The 18,802-nt window shown below is 56.0% G+C and overlaps 1 protein-coding gene across 2 annotated transcripts in view; it reads right to left on the reverse strand.

Annotated features, from left to right (window-relative positions):
- Positions 1-10,531: 10,531 nt before the first annotated feature.
- The window catches only part of LDAH (lipid droplet associated hydrolase), a 104,429-nt gene continuing 96,158 nt past the window's right edge, over positions 10,532-18,802 (reverse strand). For both annotated transcript variants that reach the window (XM_055122624.1, XM_055122625.1), the window contains exon 7: positions 10,532-14,453. In XM_055122624.1, coding sequence (XP_054978599.1) covers positions 14,262-14,453 — 192 coding nt within the window. In that variant the 3' untranslated portion in view covers positions 10,532-14,261. The remainder of the gene's footprint in view (positions 14,454-18,802) is intronic.

An 18,802-nucleotide genomic window follows, 5' to 3' on the forward strand; every position in this document is an offset into this window, starting at 1 on the left:
CTCGGGACCCCTCTTTCAGGCTCTGCTTGCACTCCTCCCGGCTTCCCTAGGTACTCATCCTGCCCTTCTTAGTTTGAGAGCTTGGGTCCAGGGTAAGGTGTACATTCAAATCATCAGTGCTCACACCCTGAAGAGTTACACTAGAGATTGACACATGGCTTACTTATTTAGGGGCCCCACCGGAGTCCGTTTTAGCTTTGTAAGATTCCCTCGAAGGAAAAGCAAACACCTCTGTCCTGTGGGTTTATGTCCCTGGTGAGTGAGTAGCTCGAAATAATCAGAAAATGCAAACTTCTCTGCAGGTTAAAAAAAAAAAGTCCAAACTGAACCCTCAAGTGGCTGCTAGGGTACATGTCCGTCCCACTTCAGTGCCTGGGCAACTGGTCCACTGAAGCAAAGACCAGAAAAGTCTTGCCATCCTAAGCCGCGGCTTTATAGCCTGGCCTCCTGTCACGAGGAGACATTAAGCAGTGGCCCCAGAAATGGCAGCGATCAAGGTGTTTAGAAAGGGCTTAGGTAATGGAAAGCCATCTTATTTTGAAGAAACTAGGGTGTGGACTGTCTTTGGCCAAAAGCAAGCACTTTGATACTAGAATAAACAATTTTGTGCATGGGGGGGGGGTGGTGTGTGTGTGTGGGAGAATGTCTTGATTCAGCCTAGGGGTCCGATCTCAGGGGAAAAGAAATTCAGTTCGCTTTCCCCGATGGCCTCCTTTGGAAGCGGAGATGCTGGGGGGTCATGCAGAAAGTGCCCCCCCTCCCACACACACATCTGGAGGCCGGCTGCAGCCCAGTGCTCTCTGCACAGGGGGTTCCGGGCGCGGGTGCCCCCTGCCTTGCTGATAGCAGGGCATTCTTCTCGCCCATTTCCTCTGGAGCTGCAGGTCGCCACTATGAGCCCCTCTCGGACTCCTGCTGGCCTCTGTGCTGCTCTGAGGAGCAAAGGCCTCATCCTACTGGCAGCCAGGGCGCGCCGGCCTTCTGGTCAGCGGCTGCAGTGCCGGGCCACTTGGCTGAACCCCCCAAGTCCTCACCTGCAGTGAGTCCAGACAGCCGGTCCACTGGGGAATTCTTGCTCTCCTTAGGATCCTTTGACGCGTCTTCCTGCTGGGAGCGCTGGGCCCGCCAGCTGCGGCCAAGGGTTGGGGCTGGATCCGCCAAGCACCAGGACACGGTGGCCCCTGCAGCCTGAAGCCAGACCGTGGACTAAGGGACACCCTCCAGGGGCGGGCACCCCGACTCTAGCTCCGCAGAGGCTGTCGGGCTCTGCTGTCTTCTCTCGGGGACACACGCTGAGCCGCTTCTGCTGTCCCCTTCACCTGTTGTCCCTGCCCTTCACGCTCAGGGGGTGTGGAGAAGCGCCCTGACAGCTGGGGGAGCAGGACCCTCCATGTCCTCCATTGGGGACAGACGGTGGGGTGAGCAGAGACTGGCACAGACCCTCTGAGCTCTCCATTCTGTTTTAAGTTCATTCACACGCACAGCAGACACGTCTGGGGGCTGCCCGCGCATTTTCTCCTAGAAGCCTGGAGGAAAGCAGATTTCTTTCGGAGAACAGCTTAGGCACAGAAAGTCACATTTCTCTGGCTTGAATGTGGTCTCCAGAAAACCCTGGGAAGCACGGCCCCTCTCTGGGAGAATGAGAATCCCGGATGCCTGGAGGGCAGGGCCGCTGCCTGTGTGTGCCTGTGTGTGCATGCCTGTGTGTGCGCATGTGTGTGCGTGTGCGTGTGCATGTGTGTGTGCCTGTGCATGCACATGTGTATGCATGTTGTACCTGTGTGTGCATGTGGTGTGCATGTGTGGTGTGCATGCATGTGTATGTGCCTTTGTGCATGTGCCTATATGTATGCATGTTTGTGCCTGTGTGTAGCATGTGTTCATGTGTGCATATGCGTGTGTGCCTGTGTAAGCGCCTATGTGTATGCCTGTGTGCATGTGCCTGTGTGCGCATGTGTGTGCCTATGTACATGTGTGTGTACATGAATGTATGCCTATGTGTATGTTCCTGAGTGTATGAATGTGTATGCCTATATGTATGCATGCGTGTTTCTATGTATAGTATGTGTACACATGCGTGTCTGCCTGTGTATGTGCCTATGTGAGCATGTGTGTGCAGCTGTGCATGTGTGCATGCATGTGTGCATGTGCCTATGTGTACGTGCCTGAGTGTATGCATGTGTGTGCCTATATGTATGCATGCATGTGTCTGTGTGTAGCATGTATACATGTGTGCATATGCGTGTGTGCCTGTATATGTGCCTGTGTGTATGTTTATGTATGTGTGCCTATATGTATGCATGTATGTTCCTGTGTGTATGCATATGTATGTGTGCTTGTATGTGCCTGTGTGTGTGTGCCCACCCACTATAACAGCAGAGGTCGGTTGTGGATGGGGAAGCTGTGGGTCCCTCTGACAGGGTCCAAGAGTGCTGGACCCTGGCCTGATTTCCTCCCGCCAAGAGCCGCCTGCCAGCAGGGAGCCCCCACAGGGAGTCTGAGACCCCCTTCCTGCCCCCTGCCCCCTCTTCCCTGCACAGTGGGGAGCTCTTCAGGCCCATGGTGCCCACTCTGTCCCCGAGCCCAGTGGCCTGGTGTGTGGAGCAGCGCCAAGGGGTGTGTCGGGGAAGATCCCTCAGGACCCATCTCGGAGCTGTGGCTCCTGCCGGCGGGAGCCAGGGCGCCCGACTCCGGCCTCTGTGGGAGCTGCATGAGAGGTGCCCGGGTTTGGGAGTCGGGAAAGGCCGCAGCTCACCGAAGACAACCCCTGGCCAGCTCTGGCTCAGGGGCTTCACCAGCCCCGCTGGGCGGGCGGTGGGCTCCGCCGGGTGGGCGGAGCAAGAGGGCAGAGACCATCTAGTTGGCAACTCAGGCATGGAGCTGGGGTGATCCCGGGGCCCCTGGATGAGGAAGCAGGCGGGTGTGGGGGGAGCACTACCCCGTGGGTCTGGCCCGCCTAGCTGCTCCACCCCCATGCCCAGGGACCTAGTGTGTGAGGGGCCCAGCGTGTCAGGGGGCTTCTCGCTCTCCTTTCCCTGTGGTCCCGAGGACGGTAGCAAAGTGAACACGAAGAAGCACTCGGAAGAATCTCGGAGGTGTTGTTTTGAATTTTTCAGTGGGTTCTGCCTGTTGAACCCAGAGTCCCTCTGTCTGTTGGGCTGTAGCAGGCCTTGGTGCTGTCCTGGCCTTTACCCCGGCCCCGAGTCAGAGAGACTCCAGCGGGTGGACACAGGGCCTAGGACATCTGTGCGGAGCCAGGAAGGGCTTGCGTGCGGTGTGCCGAGGGAGCTCACTCCCCTTGATGTTCATGCACCCCGCCTCGAGGGCGCTGGGGTGCGTCCCTGTCCAAACTGGCTCTCGGGCCTTGCAGGCGGGGGGACTTCGGGCTGGTCTTTGGGTGGGTGTTTTGGAGCAGCCCGGCCAGTGGGTGGCGGTCACCACCTCCTGCCGGCTTACCCTGTCTCCCAGCCCTGTCAGCGTCTGTGCAGCACTGCGGGCAGAGCGAGGCCTGGCATTTCCACCTTCCCCGCTCCCGCAGGTGCAGAGAGCAGGCGCGCTGCTTCCGCCACGGGCGGGCGCGGGCCAAGCTCCGCCTGCCGCCCAGCCCGCCCGGGGAAAGCAGTCTCTGATCCGCTTTGTCCCGCGAGTCTGGAAACTTCCTTCCAGAGGGCCACCCACTAGAAGTGGTTTGTGAGGGGACATTCGGTCCAAGCCAGGACGCTGAAGTAAGCCATCTCAGAGACAAGGACGTGCTCGACCCTCTCCCTCCCCCCGCCGCCCCCATCAGAAGATCCAGGCAGTACAGACCTGGCCTGGGGCCAGCAGCTTGGCTCTGGGCACTTGTTTCCCTGCCCTCTGGGCTGCTGGAGGGTGCTGGTGCCGGAGATGCAGCTGGACAGGAGGTGGGCTCCAGCCAGCTGCAGCGAGGGGTGGGCGCGAGCGTCTGGTCCGTAGCCAAGACCCTGCTCGGGCCCCTGGCTGCCGGCACAGCCTTCTGGGATGAGGTGTGCGAGGGGCTGCCTGTCGGAAGGAGGCAGGGGACATGGGAGCCATCCAAGCACTGCCTTCCGCTTCCCTGGAGGGCGCCACTGGGGTTGCAGGGGGGAAAGGCCAGGGGCCACGGGACAGGGTTTTTACTCACAGTGCTGGCGCAAGGCCTCACACTCGTGGGGCCTCTGGCGGGCCTGGCTCCTCTTGCCCTCTTGCTCCTCTTGCACACTTAGAATTTCCAGCTGTGAGTCATCGAGCTGAAGGCCTCTCCTCGCCTGCCCCTGGGGCTCGGGGGGACAGTGGGTTGCTCAGGGTGGGGCGGGAGGCACCTGTCCTGGTTTGCGGGGGGGGGGCGGGGGGGGCAACACAGGCTGTGGTCCCCCGGGGCCGGGGAGGGTTTGTGCCCTCACAGTGCGTCTGGTTTCCTGGCCACTTCTGTTTCCAGGGCGGGGCCTGTCGGGGTCAGAGTGAAGGCGGCCCCCGAGCGTGCGGCGTGGAGAATGGGGACACGGTTGGCTGAGAAACCCAGCCAGGGCGCTGGCGTCTCCTCCGCTCAAGTCTTCTGGGCCAGGGGCGAGAGTTCCCTGGCGTTCTCTGCCGTAGATACATCACAAGCAGCCCTCATTTAAACCTTTTCCTCTCTTGTATTTTGACTCGATAGCTTGGCACCTGCAGCTTTCGTGTTTTCTGTGACAGAGTCCTCACGGAGTCACTTTCAGTGGGTCGTAGCCCGGCAATGCTTTCCCCCCCCCACCCACGGAAAGCGAATGCCCCAGAAATTGGGCAGGCTGACTGCATCTGCCTGTCAGTAGGTGGTGGTCCTGGATTCCACAAAGCTTGGAAAAGGAGTTTGGTCCATCCCACCCGACCTCCTTGTACAGAAGCGCCTCGGTGGAAGGGTGTCTGTGCACGGGGGTGCTGAAGGCCCTGCCCTGTCCCGCTCTCCCACCTTGATTTGAAGGGAAAAGCACAACTCCAGTCACAATCCTCTGCTCTACAACGAAACACCAAAACATGGTGTGTGTGAGTGCGTGTGTGTGTGTGTGTGTGTGTGTGTGTGTGTGTGTGTGTGTGTGTCGGGGAGAGGGGGCAGGATAGGGGTCCTTGTTGTTCTGCAGTGATGCTATTTCTCAGTCTTAGCTCTGAGTGACGGGGAAGGTGAGTGAGGTTTGGTCCTCGCTGAGCGTCGGCTGCAACGTCCTTTGCGGGCCGTTCAGCCGGTTCTGCTTTGTTCAGAAAAGAAGACCGAGGCTCGAGGCTTGGGGGTGGGTGGGGTGGGGGCTGGGGTCACCGGCCTGGCCTGACCTGGCCCTTGCTAGCTGAGGGTGTGCGTGCCGGCCAGCCCCGCTGGCAGGAGGCTCCTCAGGGCCCGTACCGACCCACGGTGTGTATGTATTCTCAAGTTTAAATAGTTTGTACATACGGAAGTGTAAATGAACTGTAATGTAAAACAGCGATCTCTATTTTTCTTGATGATTATATAGCGGTATATATTTGTTAAACGTGCTTGTGTACTTCTCGCCATTAACGATTTGAACATTTTGTTTTTTTTTTTTGTACAGATCAATTGATTAAATATTTTATGGTTAAGACTCCTGTGGAGAATGTTCTTTTCTGGCCGGTTCTGCAGCCTGCCCCGGGCTCCAGGCCTGCTCCTCAGGTGGCGAGCTGGGGGTGGGGTGGGGCGTGGACCCTTCCTCACCTCTCAGGCTCCGATGTGGCACCGTCCTTGATCCTAGGGCGCTCGGACCAGGGTTCCACTCCCTGCGTCTTAGTGACCTTAGTGACCACTCGCAGGGGACACTGTGCATGAGTCCGGCCCATGGCAAGGGAGAAGGACCAGATGGGGGTCCCGATGGCACAGGGGCTCTCCCTTTGGGAACCCTGCGCTGCCCTTGGCAGGAGCCAGCACCGTGGCTGCCCCATCTCGGTGGCCTGACTTTGTTTCCCGGCCCCAAGGGGCTCGATGGCTGGGGGCGCACACCTGGCCGCTCAGGCCACGCCCTCTGCAAGGCCAAGGACCTATTTTCGGGCACCCCACAAACTCCGAGAACGAACAGGATGATGGGGCCTTTTGCATAGCGAAATGTGGAGCTCGTAACACAAAACATCTTTACACGTCGCTTTCAAAGAGGGCTGGGGAGAGAGTTCAGTGGGCTGAGTGCCTGCCCGCCTCGCTCGTGTGGGCTCGGGGTCACGCCCCACTACTGCACGCTCGGTTCCCTGCAGGCCTGGAGCACAGAGTTAGGAGCAGCCCTTGTGCAACCCTGGGTATCACCTAAAGCAAGCAAAAAGTCTCCTGTTGTTTGAAAACAAATACATGTTATATATATTTTAAATCTGTAAAGGTGTGCTCTGTATGTCTGTGTTATGTACCTGCATGTGTGGGGTCTCATGAACGTTTCCTGGGCAGGAAAGGATGCAGTGAGGGTGTAGGCAGCCTTGTCTACCTCAGCACATGGTCACATTCCAGCCATCTGGGGGTTTCCTGCTACTCTGGCTCACTCCTGAGTCACCTGCAACTGGAGGAAAACTCCTGAACTGCCTCTGGGAGCAGACAGCAACCGAGGCTGCAGTGGGACTCGCTGTGTCACGTGTCCCGTGCTTAGGGTTTTGCCCCATGTGTGAAGCCCGGAGCGAGCTCTGCCTGTGACTTCCTGTGGCGAGTTAGTGCCAGGCCCTGGGGTGTGGTGGGTCCTTAGTGAAAAGGGGCTCATGCAAGTCTGGGGGACCAGAGAAAGTGCGGAGGCTCGGGCACTTGCCTGGCCCGTAGCTGACCTGCGTTTGATCTCTGGCACCCCAGGTGAAAAAGAACTAATGACAAAGAAACCAGTAAGAAAAAAAAACCCCAAACAAAAAGACACAAACCAAGAAACCTATTTTCATTTTGGCCCTTAATTTCATTACTACTGAATCAAGAAGTCACTTTTTTGTTTGTTTGTTTGTTTGTTTGTTTTAGGGCTGGAGCAATAGCACAGTGGTAGGGCATTTGCCTTGCACGCAGCTGACCCAGGTTTGATTCCTCCATCCCTCTTGGAGAGGCTGGCAAGCTACCGAGAGTATCCCACCTGCACAACAGAGCCTGGCAAGCTACCTGTGGTGTATTTGATATACCAAAAACAGTAACAAGAAGTCTCACAATGGAGACATTACTGGTGCCTGCTCGAGCAAATCGATGAGCAACGGGATGACAGTGACAGTGACAGTTTTTGGGTAATGTTCAGGGTTTACTGTTGGAGTTGCTCAGGATACCCTATGGAATGCCGGGGATATAACCCAGGCCAGCCGAGTGCAAGGCAAATACCCTCCCAGCTGTACTATTGTTCTGGCCCCAGAGGTCCCTTTTTCGGGAAGAAACATGATGTTCACCTGTTGGCCAAGGCCTGGGGCAGGTGTGAGCACGAGCCTTGAAGCAGCCCGGGAGAGCCTGACGTCTCGTGCCCCTTCCTTCACAAGTGCCCTCCCTCAGTTCTTTCGTCTTAGTTTCCTGTGACTCACCCCAGCCCTCGGTGGGCGGAGGAGAGCGCCAGGGAGAAAGGGAAGTCCGGTGGCATTTACATGTCTACCCCAGCGCCCAGACACGGCAGCGAACCGGACTCCAGGCCCTGCTGATGTTCCGAGGAGTCAGAAACTGGCCTCGTGGCTTCCCCGGGGCTGGCGCACCCAAGCGCACTGGGGCTTGGTCATTTCCAAGCAGGAAAAGGCCCAGCGACGGGCGTGCTTGGGGTGGGGGGTGGGCTGACGAGGAGCCCCTGCTCCCGAGGGAGAGAAACCCCGGGTGCAGCTCCTCTGTCCCTCGCTGCGCGTCCCCGGGGTGCAACGCAGAGCGCGGGGCCTGTGGCCTCCTAATGGCCTGCAGGTGTGCGGCCTCCCGCGGCCAGCAGCGGCCAGCAGCGGCAGGAGGAGGTGCCGAGGGTGGATCTGCGCGGCCAGCACTCTGGGCCCCTCTGTGAGGGAAGGGGCGGGGGGCCTGCAGGTGCACCCGCGCCCCCCGCGGCTGTGACGAACGCCCAGTCACAGGGTCACATTCCCCTCGCAGGGAAAAGGAATTTTCCCAGAGACGTACCCAGCGGTGCGGTGCTGGAGGGTCTGAGGAATGCGACAGAATGAAAAGGCCGCGCTGGCCGGGGGTGCCGTGCACCTGGGCACCGCGGCTCTGGCTCCCGCTCGGGGATGCGGCCCGCGCTGGACGGGTTTAACGTTCCGCAGATGACAACCCCATGTTGGGCGGGCGCGAAGACCCACATGCCAGAGGCGTTTTTCTGGTCGCAGAAGAATGGAAGTCACAGCTGCAGCTTGGGGAGGGGGCGAGCAGGGAACCCTGGGGTAGGGGGAGGGGCCTTTCTGGTATGCACCCACCCGTGACCCCCATGCCGTGACAGCAAGCACACTGCCCCCGTGCCTGGATCTCTGGCCAGCGGTGCCAGCTTGGACAGGGGAACAGACTGGCACGGGACAGCGAGTCCCTGGACAGCCTCCCCTTGCCCCCTCTGGTCCTGGGCGCCTGGCAGGTTTGTTAGGTGTGGTACGCCTTTCCGGTCGTGTGGGTACCGGATGCAGTGGCAGTCCTGTGAGGCACGCTGCTGCCTCCGGGGACCCAGGGGTGACTCCCACGCAAGGTGCCAGGCGCCTGTGTCAGGGGAGGGAGCTGCGGCCAGGGGCAGGAGGGCAGGCGGGTCAGAGCATTGTTCCTACAATCACGGGGAGTCCTTCTGCGGGGGAGAGCCCCGAGAGCACGCGGAGTACGCGGGGAGCGTCTGTTCTCCAGGCAGGAGCCACCGGGCTTGGGGCCAAGAGTTCAGGCCCTGGGTCTGCTTGGAGGAGAAGCAGCGGCCTCCCCAGGCAGGAGGGCTCAGGGCTCACGGAGAGAAGCCCACGGAAGTGTGTCCTGAGCACCAGTGGCTGTGTCACAGCGAGGGGGAGCAGCCTCGGGGGCCACTCTCCTCTTCACAGACCACCGCACGCCCACAAAAGCCAGCCTTGGTGGGTCTTTGCTCTGCCAAACGCACGCAGCTGGTACCCACCGTGGGCCCTTCATGCCCTGCCTGCCTGGGCCTCCCTCATCCTTGACCGGGAGTCCCCCTCCTCCCCCATCCATCCTTGCCCTGGCAGCCTGCTGCTGCGGAGAGGAGTGACAGCCGGGCTCTGGGCAGAGGCTGTTTCTGGATCCCAGCTCTCCTTCTCCGCAGCAAGTCACTTATGTGTGTGCCTCCACCTTCCTAGTCTGCACAGCGAGTGTGGGACCACGCGCTCCGGACGGGAACGCGGGGGAGCAGCTGCCTCTTCCCGCTCCAGAGCTCGCTGCCTTCTGGCTCCCGGTCCTGCTCTGCAGGTGCCTCTGGTCTCAGAGATGACAGACCCGTGTCCCCCTGGGCCAAAGTGACCTCCTCCCTCCAGGGTGTGGAGCGAGACTCTGAGGGGAAAGCGCCCTGGACTTGGCTCTCCCGCAGGAGACCGCTGGCCTCCAGGCTCCCAGAGCGGGGTCCCACTCCCGCCCCTCCTTACGCCTCACCTCCAAGTAGCTGTCCTGCAGGAAAGGGCGGGAGCAAAGTCTCTCAATACCTCTATTGCAAACCACAACACCCAAAAGGAGAGAGAGAGAACAAATTGGAATGCCCTGCCACAGAGGCAGGGTGGGGTGGGGGTGCGTGGGAGGGATACTGGGTTCATTGGTGGTGGAGAATGGACTCTGGTGTAGGGATGGGCTCTCGAACACTGTATGAGGGAAACACAAGCACAAAAATGTGTGAATCTGTAACTGTACCCTCACTGTGACTCACTAATTAAAAAATGAATTAAAAAAAAATAGAAGCTTAAAAAAATAAAATAAAAAAGAGACGAAAGTCTCACATTCTATCTGAAATGCTTAGCTTCTTTCCCAAATCAGCTGCTTGCTGTGTGTGCATGTGTGTCTGTGTGTGTGTGCGTGTGTGTTTATTGCAGGGTTGGAGGTCAGATGCGAAACCACACGAACAAGCCATCTTCTTCCCTGGGCCCCATATGACTAAGATCACAAGAATCGAGGTCCAGGCTGGGAGAGACAACTCAGAAACATCCTTATCCTGAGGCCCTTCTCTGCACCGCAGAGAAAAAGACAATCCAAGAAAACCAAGTGTGTGTGCTTCCATACACGCATCTGTTCAGCGCATGTGCATGGTGGTAGAGCACATATGTAGCATGGATGAGGCCCTAAATTTGAGGCTCGGCACTGTATCTCCCTTCCAGACCACCCCTTGCCCCTTACCAGTACTGCTGGGAGTGGCTTGGGTTCCCCCCCTCCCCGCCAGTCCTTTCTTTAGGGGCCACTGAAGGGAGCGCCCAGCTCAAGCCAGACGGGCGCCGAGTGCTACGTGCATGGCCTTATCCGACCGCCACCTCCACCCCCAGATGGAAGCAAGTTCCTTCAGGATCACTGCAGGGGCCCGTGTAATGTCACACATCTCATGAATGACACATTCAGGATTTCTTCCCCATCTCCAACACTGACATCAGGTCCCCTTTCTGGAAAGAAGCGTTGAGACACAAGAGGAGGGAACATCACTTAAGGAATAATTATTTCTCTTTTATTCATTTCAAAAGTAAACATATGAAAAAGCTGCAGGTAAAGCACAAAGAGCATTTCTGATTTTTTGAGCCACTGGAGAGAAAAATCAACATCACACATAGCTCAGGCTTTGGATACACCACCCGAGACATTTCCCTGCGTCTCCATGATGAAACACTGTGAACCGGAAACCAACAACTGCAATCAGGAAATCAGCACCATCTCTCCCTCCCCGCTAGCCCAGCCCATCCAAGTTTCCCAAACTATCCCAATGTAATGAAAATATTAATTTCTAAATAATGACTCTGGAATCCCACGTGGCATTATCTGTTTCCTGGTCTCCTCATCATGTTCCTCTTAACAATAGGATGAGGAGAAGTGAAGCCTTGGAAGGCTGCTGGAGGGAGAAGTGGATGGAGAGAGGGCTCCGGGCCACCAGACACGGGGTCCCAAGAGCCACAGGGCCTGGGTCTGCAGAGTCCTTCCCACGGCCCAGAGTGCCAGCGAGCAATGTGGGCACTGGCCATGGTCCCCACCTCGCTCCTTCCTGGGGCTCTAGACGGGCCCACAGGACATCAGACCACCAGCAAGGACTCATGTGGCTCACTGGGGCGTACAGGTAAAGACGCTTCCGAACATGGACTTTATCCACCCCTTATCAACCGAGTCTTCTGCTTATTTGTATTGTGTTGTGATGGTACTTGATAAGAATAATTCTTACATCCAGTCTTTATTAAGAACATACTCTTGGTCAGACAATTTAACTTCATCACCCTTGTTCTTTCAGTGCTCTGAGGAAGGCCTTCTCATTGTCTGCCTTATAAACGAAGGTTCCGAGGCCAAATCAGATGAAGCAGCTTAAAAGTCACACAGGGGCTGGAAGACAGTACAGGCGGCAGGGCATTTGCCTGGCATGTGACAGGGGCTTGATCCCTAGGACCCCATATGGTCCCCCAAGCTCACCAGCAGTAATCCCTGAGCTGTAAGAGCAAGCCCTGAGTACCGCAGTGTGGCCCCCAAACGAAACTTAAAAAAAAAAAAACAAACCCACGGACAGTCCGGCCTCCAGTGCCCACATGCCTTAACCTAACGTGTCCTTATGCACGCATATAGCTCTTCATTCCTCATGAAACGTCAGCCTCGGAATTAGATCTGCTTCTTCTCTCAGAGAAGCACTGAGCAGGTGGGTTTCCGGCTGCACAGAGAGACGCTAACCCAGGGAGGCTCAGCCTGCTCAGGGTCTGCCCCACCCCCCACACGCCAAGAGCAGCCAGGCAAGGCCACAGGCGTGGTGCAAGCAAGCAAGCATTTATTGATTTATTTAGGCATTTAATTAATTAATTTTGCTTTTTGGGTCACACCCGACATTGCATAGGGGTTACTCCTGGCTCTGCCCTCAGGAATTACTCCTGGCAGTGCTGGGGGACCATATGGGATGCTGGGAATCGAACCCGGGTCGGCCGCGTGCAAGGCAAACGCCCTACCCGCTGTGCTATCGCTCCAGCCCTGGTGCAAGCATTTATTTCAAAAATTCATTTGATGTTTTGGTGTCAGGAAGCAAGGCTCTGTCCTTCGCCTCGATCACTTTACTTTTCATTATTTTTAAACTCCCCAAACTGACAAGATACAACCGCAGGCCGGTGGACTTTTGAAATGTGGAGTAATGTGAAATCACGCCGAGAGAAGAGCCAAAGAAGTGATTCTGAACCCCGGGCAGCCTGACTGACCCAAGCTGGTTTCTGAGCATGGGAGAGGGAGTGGGGAGTCGCCCCCACAGCCCCGGCAGTGGGGCTCACCATGCTTCCTGTGGACCCCCCCCAGCTGCCAACAGTGACTTCTGTGCCTGCCTCGGGGTCTCCTGTCCCCTCCCCAGGCCGTGATGTCTCTGTCAGGGGCTCATCTGGCCCCCCGAGAAGTCATTCATCTGCCTGCTGTGCACTGTGCAGAGGACGGCAGCTCAGCAGCCGGCCCTCACCCGGGGCTGGCAGCGCCAGAGCTGGTTCTTTCATCAGGGGCTCCGGGTTTTGAGGGGGATGATGGCAGTTGCGGGTGCTGAAGGAAGGCAAGTGCCATGGCGGGGGAGGGGGGTGTTCGTGTTCTCTCTAGGGACAACCAAGCGTTTCTGACCCATCCTCAATGGTCCCGGAAGCAGTGGCACTGAGCGGCTCTGAGGAGCCGGGGGCTGGGTGGGTGTCGGGTGGGGGAAGGGAGTACTGCAGGGCACTCCGGGCAGAGAGCGTGCTGGCTGGGCCCCAGCCCCCAGGAAACACCACTCCATAGGACGGAGGGACCTGTTTGCGTTCACTGATAGAGCAATTTCGAACAAAGCTAACGCGGAGACGGAGAACTCATTTATGGGCATCATGAAGAAATCTGAGGAGTTATTTTTTCCCATCACTGAAGATTTTCAGAAGAATCACAATGTGGCTGAGAACTCTAGCCTCACTCCCGAGCACGGGGCTCGGCTCACGGCCCGGCTTCCATGGAGTTTTATGGAAAAGAAACACACACCCCACACACGCACGGTACGTGCAGACGGCAGCCACAGGCTTGAGGCGTGGCTTGGGGCACCCCCTGCTGCCCTGTCCTGGCTGCAGACGCCCGAGCAAGCCCAGCCCCTGGCGGGGAAGGCCCTGCACAGAGCCTGGGCAGCACGGGCGGGACCCGGGACACTTCCTGTCTGGTGGGCTGACCAGCGTCCCGGGTGCGTCTCCTCCACCCACGGCAGGCCGATGAGAACGCCACACGCGCGGGGAAGCTTCGAGAGCTGGACACAAGCAGCCCCTCTCCGTCTGCTGGTGCCCTGTGGCCAGACCGAATGCTGACTTGGTGTGTGCCACCGAAAGTGACCGGTGGGGCTGGGGGCGGTCTCAGTACTCAGCCTGGTTCTGATGAGGCCAGCCTGGGCCGGTCTCCGGCGTCCTTCAGGGAGCTCCGGATCCACTGCCCGGAGTCCCCTTCGCTCTCCGCGTCCCGCTGGTGGAGCACGAGTCTCTCTTCCATCACGATCTCACAGTCTTCACTGATCTCACGAACACCGAGCTTTCAGCCGTCGTTTACATTTCCTGGAAGGTGTTTGGTGACTTCCCCTCGGAGGGCCTAATCTATACCGTTATACTACAAATATCAACTACATTTGGACTTCCTTTTCTCTGCCAGGATCCTGCCTACCTAAATAAATGAACGGCGCCACTGGGCATCTTGTCACAAGCCTTTTTGAGTCTGGGACGATGCATTTTCTTCTCTTTCTTTTCTTTTTCTTTCTTTCTTTTTTTTTTTTTGCTTTTTGGGTTATACCCGGCGATGCACAGGAGTTACTCTTGTTTCATTCACTCAGGAATTACTCCTGGCAATGCTTGGGGGACCAAATGAGATGGTGGGAACCGAACCCGGGTTGGTTGCATGCAAGGCAAACACCCTACCCGCTGTGCTATAGCACCAGTCCTGGAAAATGCATTTTCAAACTTGATTATTTCATCACCAGTGCTTACTTCACCTGGAAGCACAGGGTGGGGCTAAGGGCTGGTCTTTTTGAGGTATAACTGACATTTAACATTACATTAGTTGTGGGAGAGCTGGTCGTTTTTAAGCCAAGTGATTCTCAGTTTTTTCCTTCTAGTATCAGACATTAAAATCAAATATTTATCCCGTAAGTATGCTCTTACTGCAAAGAGGCAGCACACTGTTATCACGCATTAGCTGTCAGTCCAGTAGTTTGTCGCAGTGCTTATAGTTTGGACAGATCATCCTTGAGCCAGTCAGCTACCATCGTGGCCATTTCCTGATGAAAATTGAGGACAAATGCATGAGGTATGCTTTTCTCACAGAGTCGAATGTCTCCTTCTGGAAAATCCTTCTTTATGTCTTCATAGTAGCTTACTGGACACCAGCGATCTATAGTGCCATAGTAAAATGTGAGCTGAAAGACAAGACAAAAACATCATATTAGCAAACACTCTCCCTGCTGACACAGACATGACACCAGTAACCAGCAAGGCTCTGAAAATAGCTCCTAGGCCTGGCCCGTCGGTCGGCCCAAGGCCCCTTCCAGGGAGTGGCTCTCCTGAGGCAGGAGCTGTCATGGCTCAGGGGAGTGAACTGAGAGGTCTCTGATGGAAAGAAACCCACGTGGGAGCAGTCACGTGGGAGCGAGCGCCATGATTCACTAAAAGCACTTGCCGGCAGAGGTGCTGGGATGGAGGCCGGGACGGACCCTGGAGGGATAGCGGAGGAGTGTGAGGAGACGTTGCTCAGACATCGTCTCCAAGTGATACACACTTCACTGGTTTCTAGCTGGCTACGCGGTAGGCATCTGGGAGATGCTTCCTGAACGCATGCAAAGCTGAGTCGGGCAGACCCAGTCTTCTCAACAGCCGATGAAACGTGATGGGCGCCGTGCCAGGGGCCTGTAGTTTCAGGGGCGGGCCCCAGGCGGCAGAAGGGCATGCTGACTCAGCAGGAAGTGTGAGATGAAGAAGACCCTCCCTAAGACATTGCAAAGACTCGTACTGGATACTAGATCTATACTTGTGCACACACACACACTCACACGGCATATGACATATACACGATCATGCTCACATACCAGCACATAGGTGAACATGTATGCTTTTGTGTGAGTAGACACACAAGATATCTTCAACCGTGTGTGCATGTGTATCTATATGTACACACGTCTACAAACATATGTATTATATGTAAACATATACATCTGTTAAGTTCTCAGTTGCTGTCCTTCACTGGCAAATGCTGTTCTTGTTCTTCAGTATCTCCAGCTCTAGTCTTCTGTGTGACCCAATGCTAGGGGTGGGCGAGGTGGTTCTGCTCTGGCTGGGGGCCTCCAGGGATGGGGGACATGTGATGTCAGGCACGGAAACGGATCTGCACTCCTCACCATCTATTGTCTCACCGGCCCAGAACTGGAATCTAATCCAGAATACCTACAGAGTGTTAACTGCTCCAAAAAATAAAAGCTAATTATAATAAAAGGACCTGATGTCATGTTATGGTTGAAAAATAAAGGTTATGCAAGGGTTTAAGAGTTAAGTGATAGGTACTTGAAATTTCCTTAATTTACCAAATTCATGGGGCTGGAATGGCAGCACAGTGGCAGGGCATTTGCCTGGCATATATACGACCTGGGTTCGATCTCAGGCACCCCTTGTAGTCCCCTGAGCCTGCCGGGAGTGATCCTTGAGCACAGAGCCAGGAGTCAGCCTTGAGCATTTCTGGGTGTGGCCCAGAAACAAGCAAAGAAACAAAAAATATACCAAATTCATGCTCGCTTCACCCACTCCACCTGTTCAGCAAATACTTATTGAGAAGCTACTGCAAAACAGTAAGAGTCTTCAGGTTCCCTTTCAGTATCTGTATTGCAAACCATAATGCCCCAAGGTAGAGAGAGAGCTAAAAGGAAAGCGCCTGCCATAGAGGCAGGGGTGGGGTGGGGCGGGGGTGGCGGGAGGGATACTGGGGACATTGGTGGCATTGGTGGTGAAAAATGTGCACAGGTGGAGGGATGTTCAATGTTCAATTACTGCATGACTGAAACTCAACCATGAAAGCTTTGTAGCGGTATCTCATGGTGACTGAATTAAAAAAAAAAAAGAGTCCTCAGGTTCGGGGAGCAGGCGGGAGGAGCAGAGGCTGAGGAGGAGACTGGAAAGGGCTACAACTGGCGGGAGTGCAAGACAGCAGGAGGCAGGACAGGAGAGCAGAGCCTCGGGGCCGCACACGGTGTCTGTCCGCAGGACCAAAAGCCTCAGTGCCAGGGGCCGGATGCTGGCAGTATGACAGGATGAGCTTTGGCTACTACGCCCCAGAGACAGTGGAGGGAGGAGGGAGGGACGTTGCTCAGGAAAGGGTGAGCCCCTCATATGAGGATGGGCAGGCGACTCAGTTCTTATAAAACCACCGGCCTTTATAACAGCGACGCCACTGCTATAGACAAGACCATTCTGCAGCATTCTAGAATGTTAACCACTAACAGTTAAGGTGCGCACGACAGACCTCTCCTGGATCGCCTCATAGAGCTTTGCTGGTTGTCACCGAGGGCTGCAGTTTGGAGTGCTGTCCCTGATGGCGGCTCACAGACTTCTCACTCTTGTTCTGATCCCATTTTTCCTTACCACCACCGTTCCTGGGCACACCCGCACCCCGAAGCCCTCACTCCCTCTTGCCCGGCTCTAGAGGTGGGCCTTCTTCCTGCTTCCCGGGGAGCAGAAGGGCCTGCACTGGCTTGTTTCTTCCCTCCGGACGTCAGTCTCTCTGCAGCTCTAAAATGCGGTGGGCTCACAGCTGGTCACTGTGGCTGGCCATGTGGGAGAGCCCGCCGGCTGGGAGCTGCCGCCCCGCGCAAGCGTCTTGTTGGACAGACAGCTGTGTGCTGGCAGGCATTGCTCAGCTCCCCAAAAGGGCTCAGGACTTCGGTTCTCTCTGAACCACGCCCGACTCTCAGCGTGACCCGTGAAATGACAGCCGGCAAGCGGCCTACGGAGCAGTCATTATGTGCGGGGTCTCAGTCCTTCCGGAGAGCAGGAAACGGAGAAAACTGTGAAGTTCAGACCGAGGTTCATGGCCACGGGGCCTGCCACAGTGACACGCACTTGCCTGAGCTAAGATACGGAGGAGGCACTCTGGGAACCCTCACACCACCACGAGCTACAGGGGTGAAGTCTTGTGGAAAAACCCGAAATCAAAAGGGTCACTGAGCAGCAAGGCGGAAAAGCCCTCTGATGAGGCGGCCACGGAGAAGCCGTCCCCGACTGCACCTGCCCTTCCTCCTGCCTGACATCTCAAAGACTATTTCTAGGGGGAAGTTAGCATTTACTTGCCGGGGAGGTACTTGGCACTTGAAATGGTTCGGAGAAGTCCAGCTTGCTGAGCATCAGTATCGGGGACATGCCATCCCTGGCCCCCTGCGTGAAAGTGTCAGACACTTGAGGACTACACGGATTCTACCTGGGGGTTTTCAGAGACAAGCCCTGTGCAAGCAGTCGGGGGGCACGCGTAGCCCAAGGCACGGGCTGGGAACCTTCCCGCAGTGACATCAGCGGGGAAGGCAGCATGAACGGAGAGGATTCGCCACTTCCTCTCTGTTTTCCTGACTTCACTGCACAATCCGCCACGGCCCATAGCCATGGAGACGGGGCTATCTTCCGTCAGCTCTCCCTGTGACGGTGGGAGGATGAAGCCCCTTGGTTTGGGTTTCACCGAAAGTTCTCCGGGTTACATTTGCTACAGGGCTCTCTGTGAAAATCTTGGCTTACAAGTCAAACATGTGGTTATTCTAATGTCTTCACATATACCGGCTCGCGATACTTCCTGCTCCCCCGAGAGTGAAAGTCACAGGCAATCGATCTGCACAGAGGACTCTGCACCTGTAACCCTCCACAGGAAACTGAAAAAGTATGGGGTGTGTGGAGGTGGTGCTGGGGGACGGAGGAGGGCAGGTGAAGGGGAGAGAAGGAACCGGCCGCCAGAGCATGGTGGGTAAGAGTGCGTACAATTATGGCCACGAGTAAAAGTGAACTGCGAGGAATAATAATGAAGTGATGAAAACAAGAATAATGTGTTGGGCTCTGGGCTAAGACAAAACCCCGAGGAAGCTATTTTATCCCTGTTTCACAGAAAAGGAGACCGGGACCTAGAGAGATGAACTCATTTAAGCTGAAGCAATTAGTGAGTTGTAAATCTGGGCTATAAATCCAGAGACAGTTTTCCTAATCGGTACCATTTACTACTCTCCGCAGCGCACGGCGAACTCGCCCATGTAATGAACGCACAGGCCTCGAAGACGTTCACGTCTGAAACTGGATATGAAAATTAACTGACCCCAAACCTTCCAAGCCCCCCACCTCTCTGGAGAGCCTTGTCAGAGCAGCGGCAGGTTATCTAAGGACCTGGTGTCCTGGGGCTCAGGACCAGGGGATTCCTTAACTAAGAATTCCAGGCTAGCAACAGGCTGCTTAAATTCACGTGTTTTTAGGACAATAAATTATTTCTTGTAGTTTATGTCTCCTTGGCACTTGCTTTGATACGTGTGAGAGCTGGTAGTAAGTACGCATCATTGAGATGGAGATTATTCCGTGTGTCCACACTGTCCTGTGAAGCAGTCCGTTTCTCTGCTAGACACAAGATCTAATCTCCTCAGTTTGATTGTCTAATCTTCGACAGCTTGATTTCCCTGGGCCTTGCTTCTGGTTTTCCTTCTGTGTTTTCTGCAGTCGGGGGACTGAAGGGTCACTGCAGTTTCTCAGCTCAGCAAAG

This window comes from Sorex araneus, chromosome X (assembly GCF_027595985.1).
Source record: "Sorex araneus isolate mSorAra2 chromosome X, mSorAra2.pri, whole genome shotgun sequence".
Classification (NCBI taxonomy): Eukaryota; Metazoa; Chordata; class Mammalia; order Eulipotyphla; family Soricidae; genus Sorex; species Sorex araneus.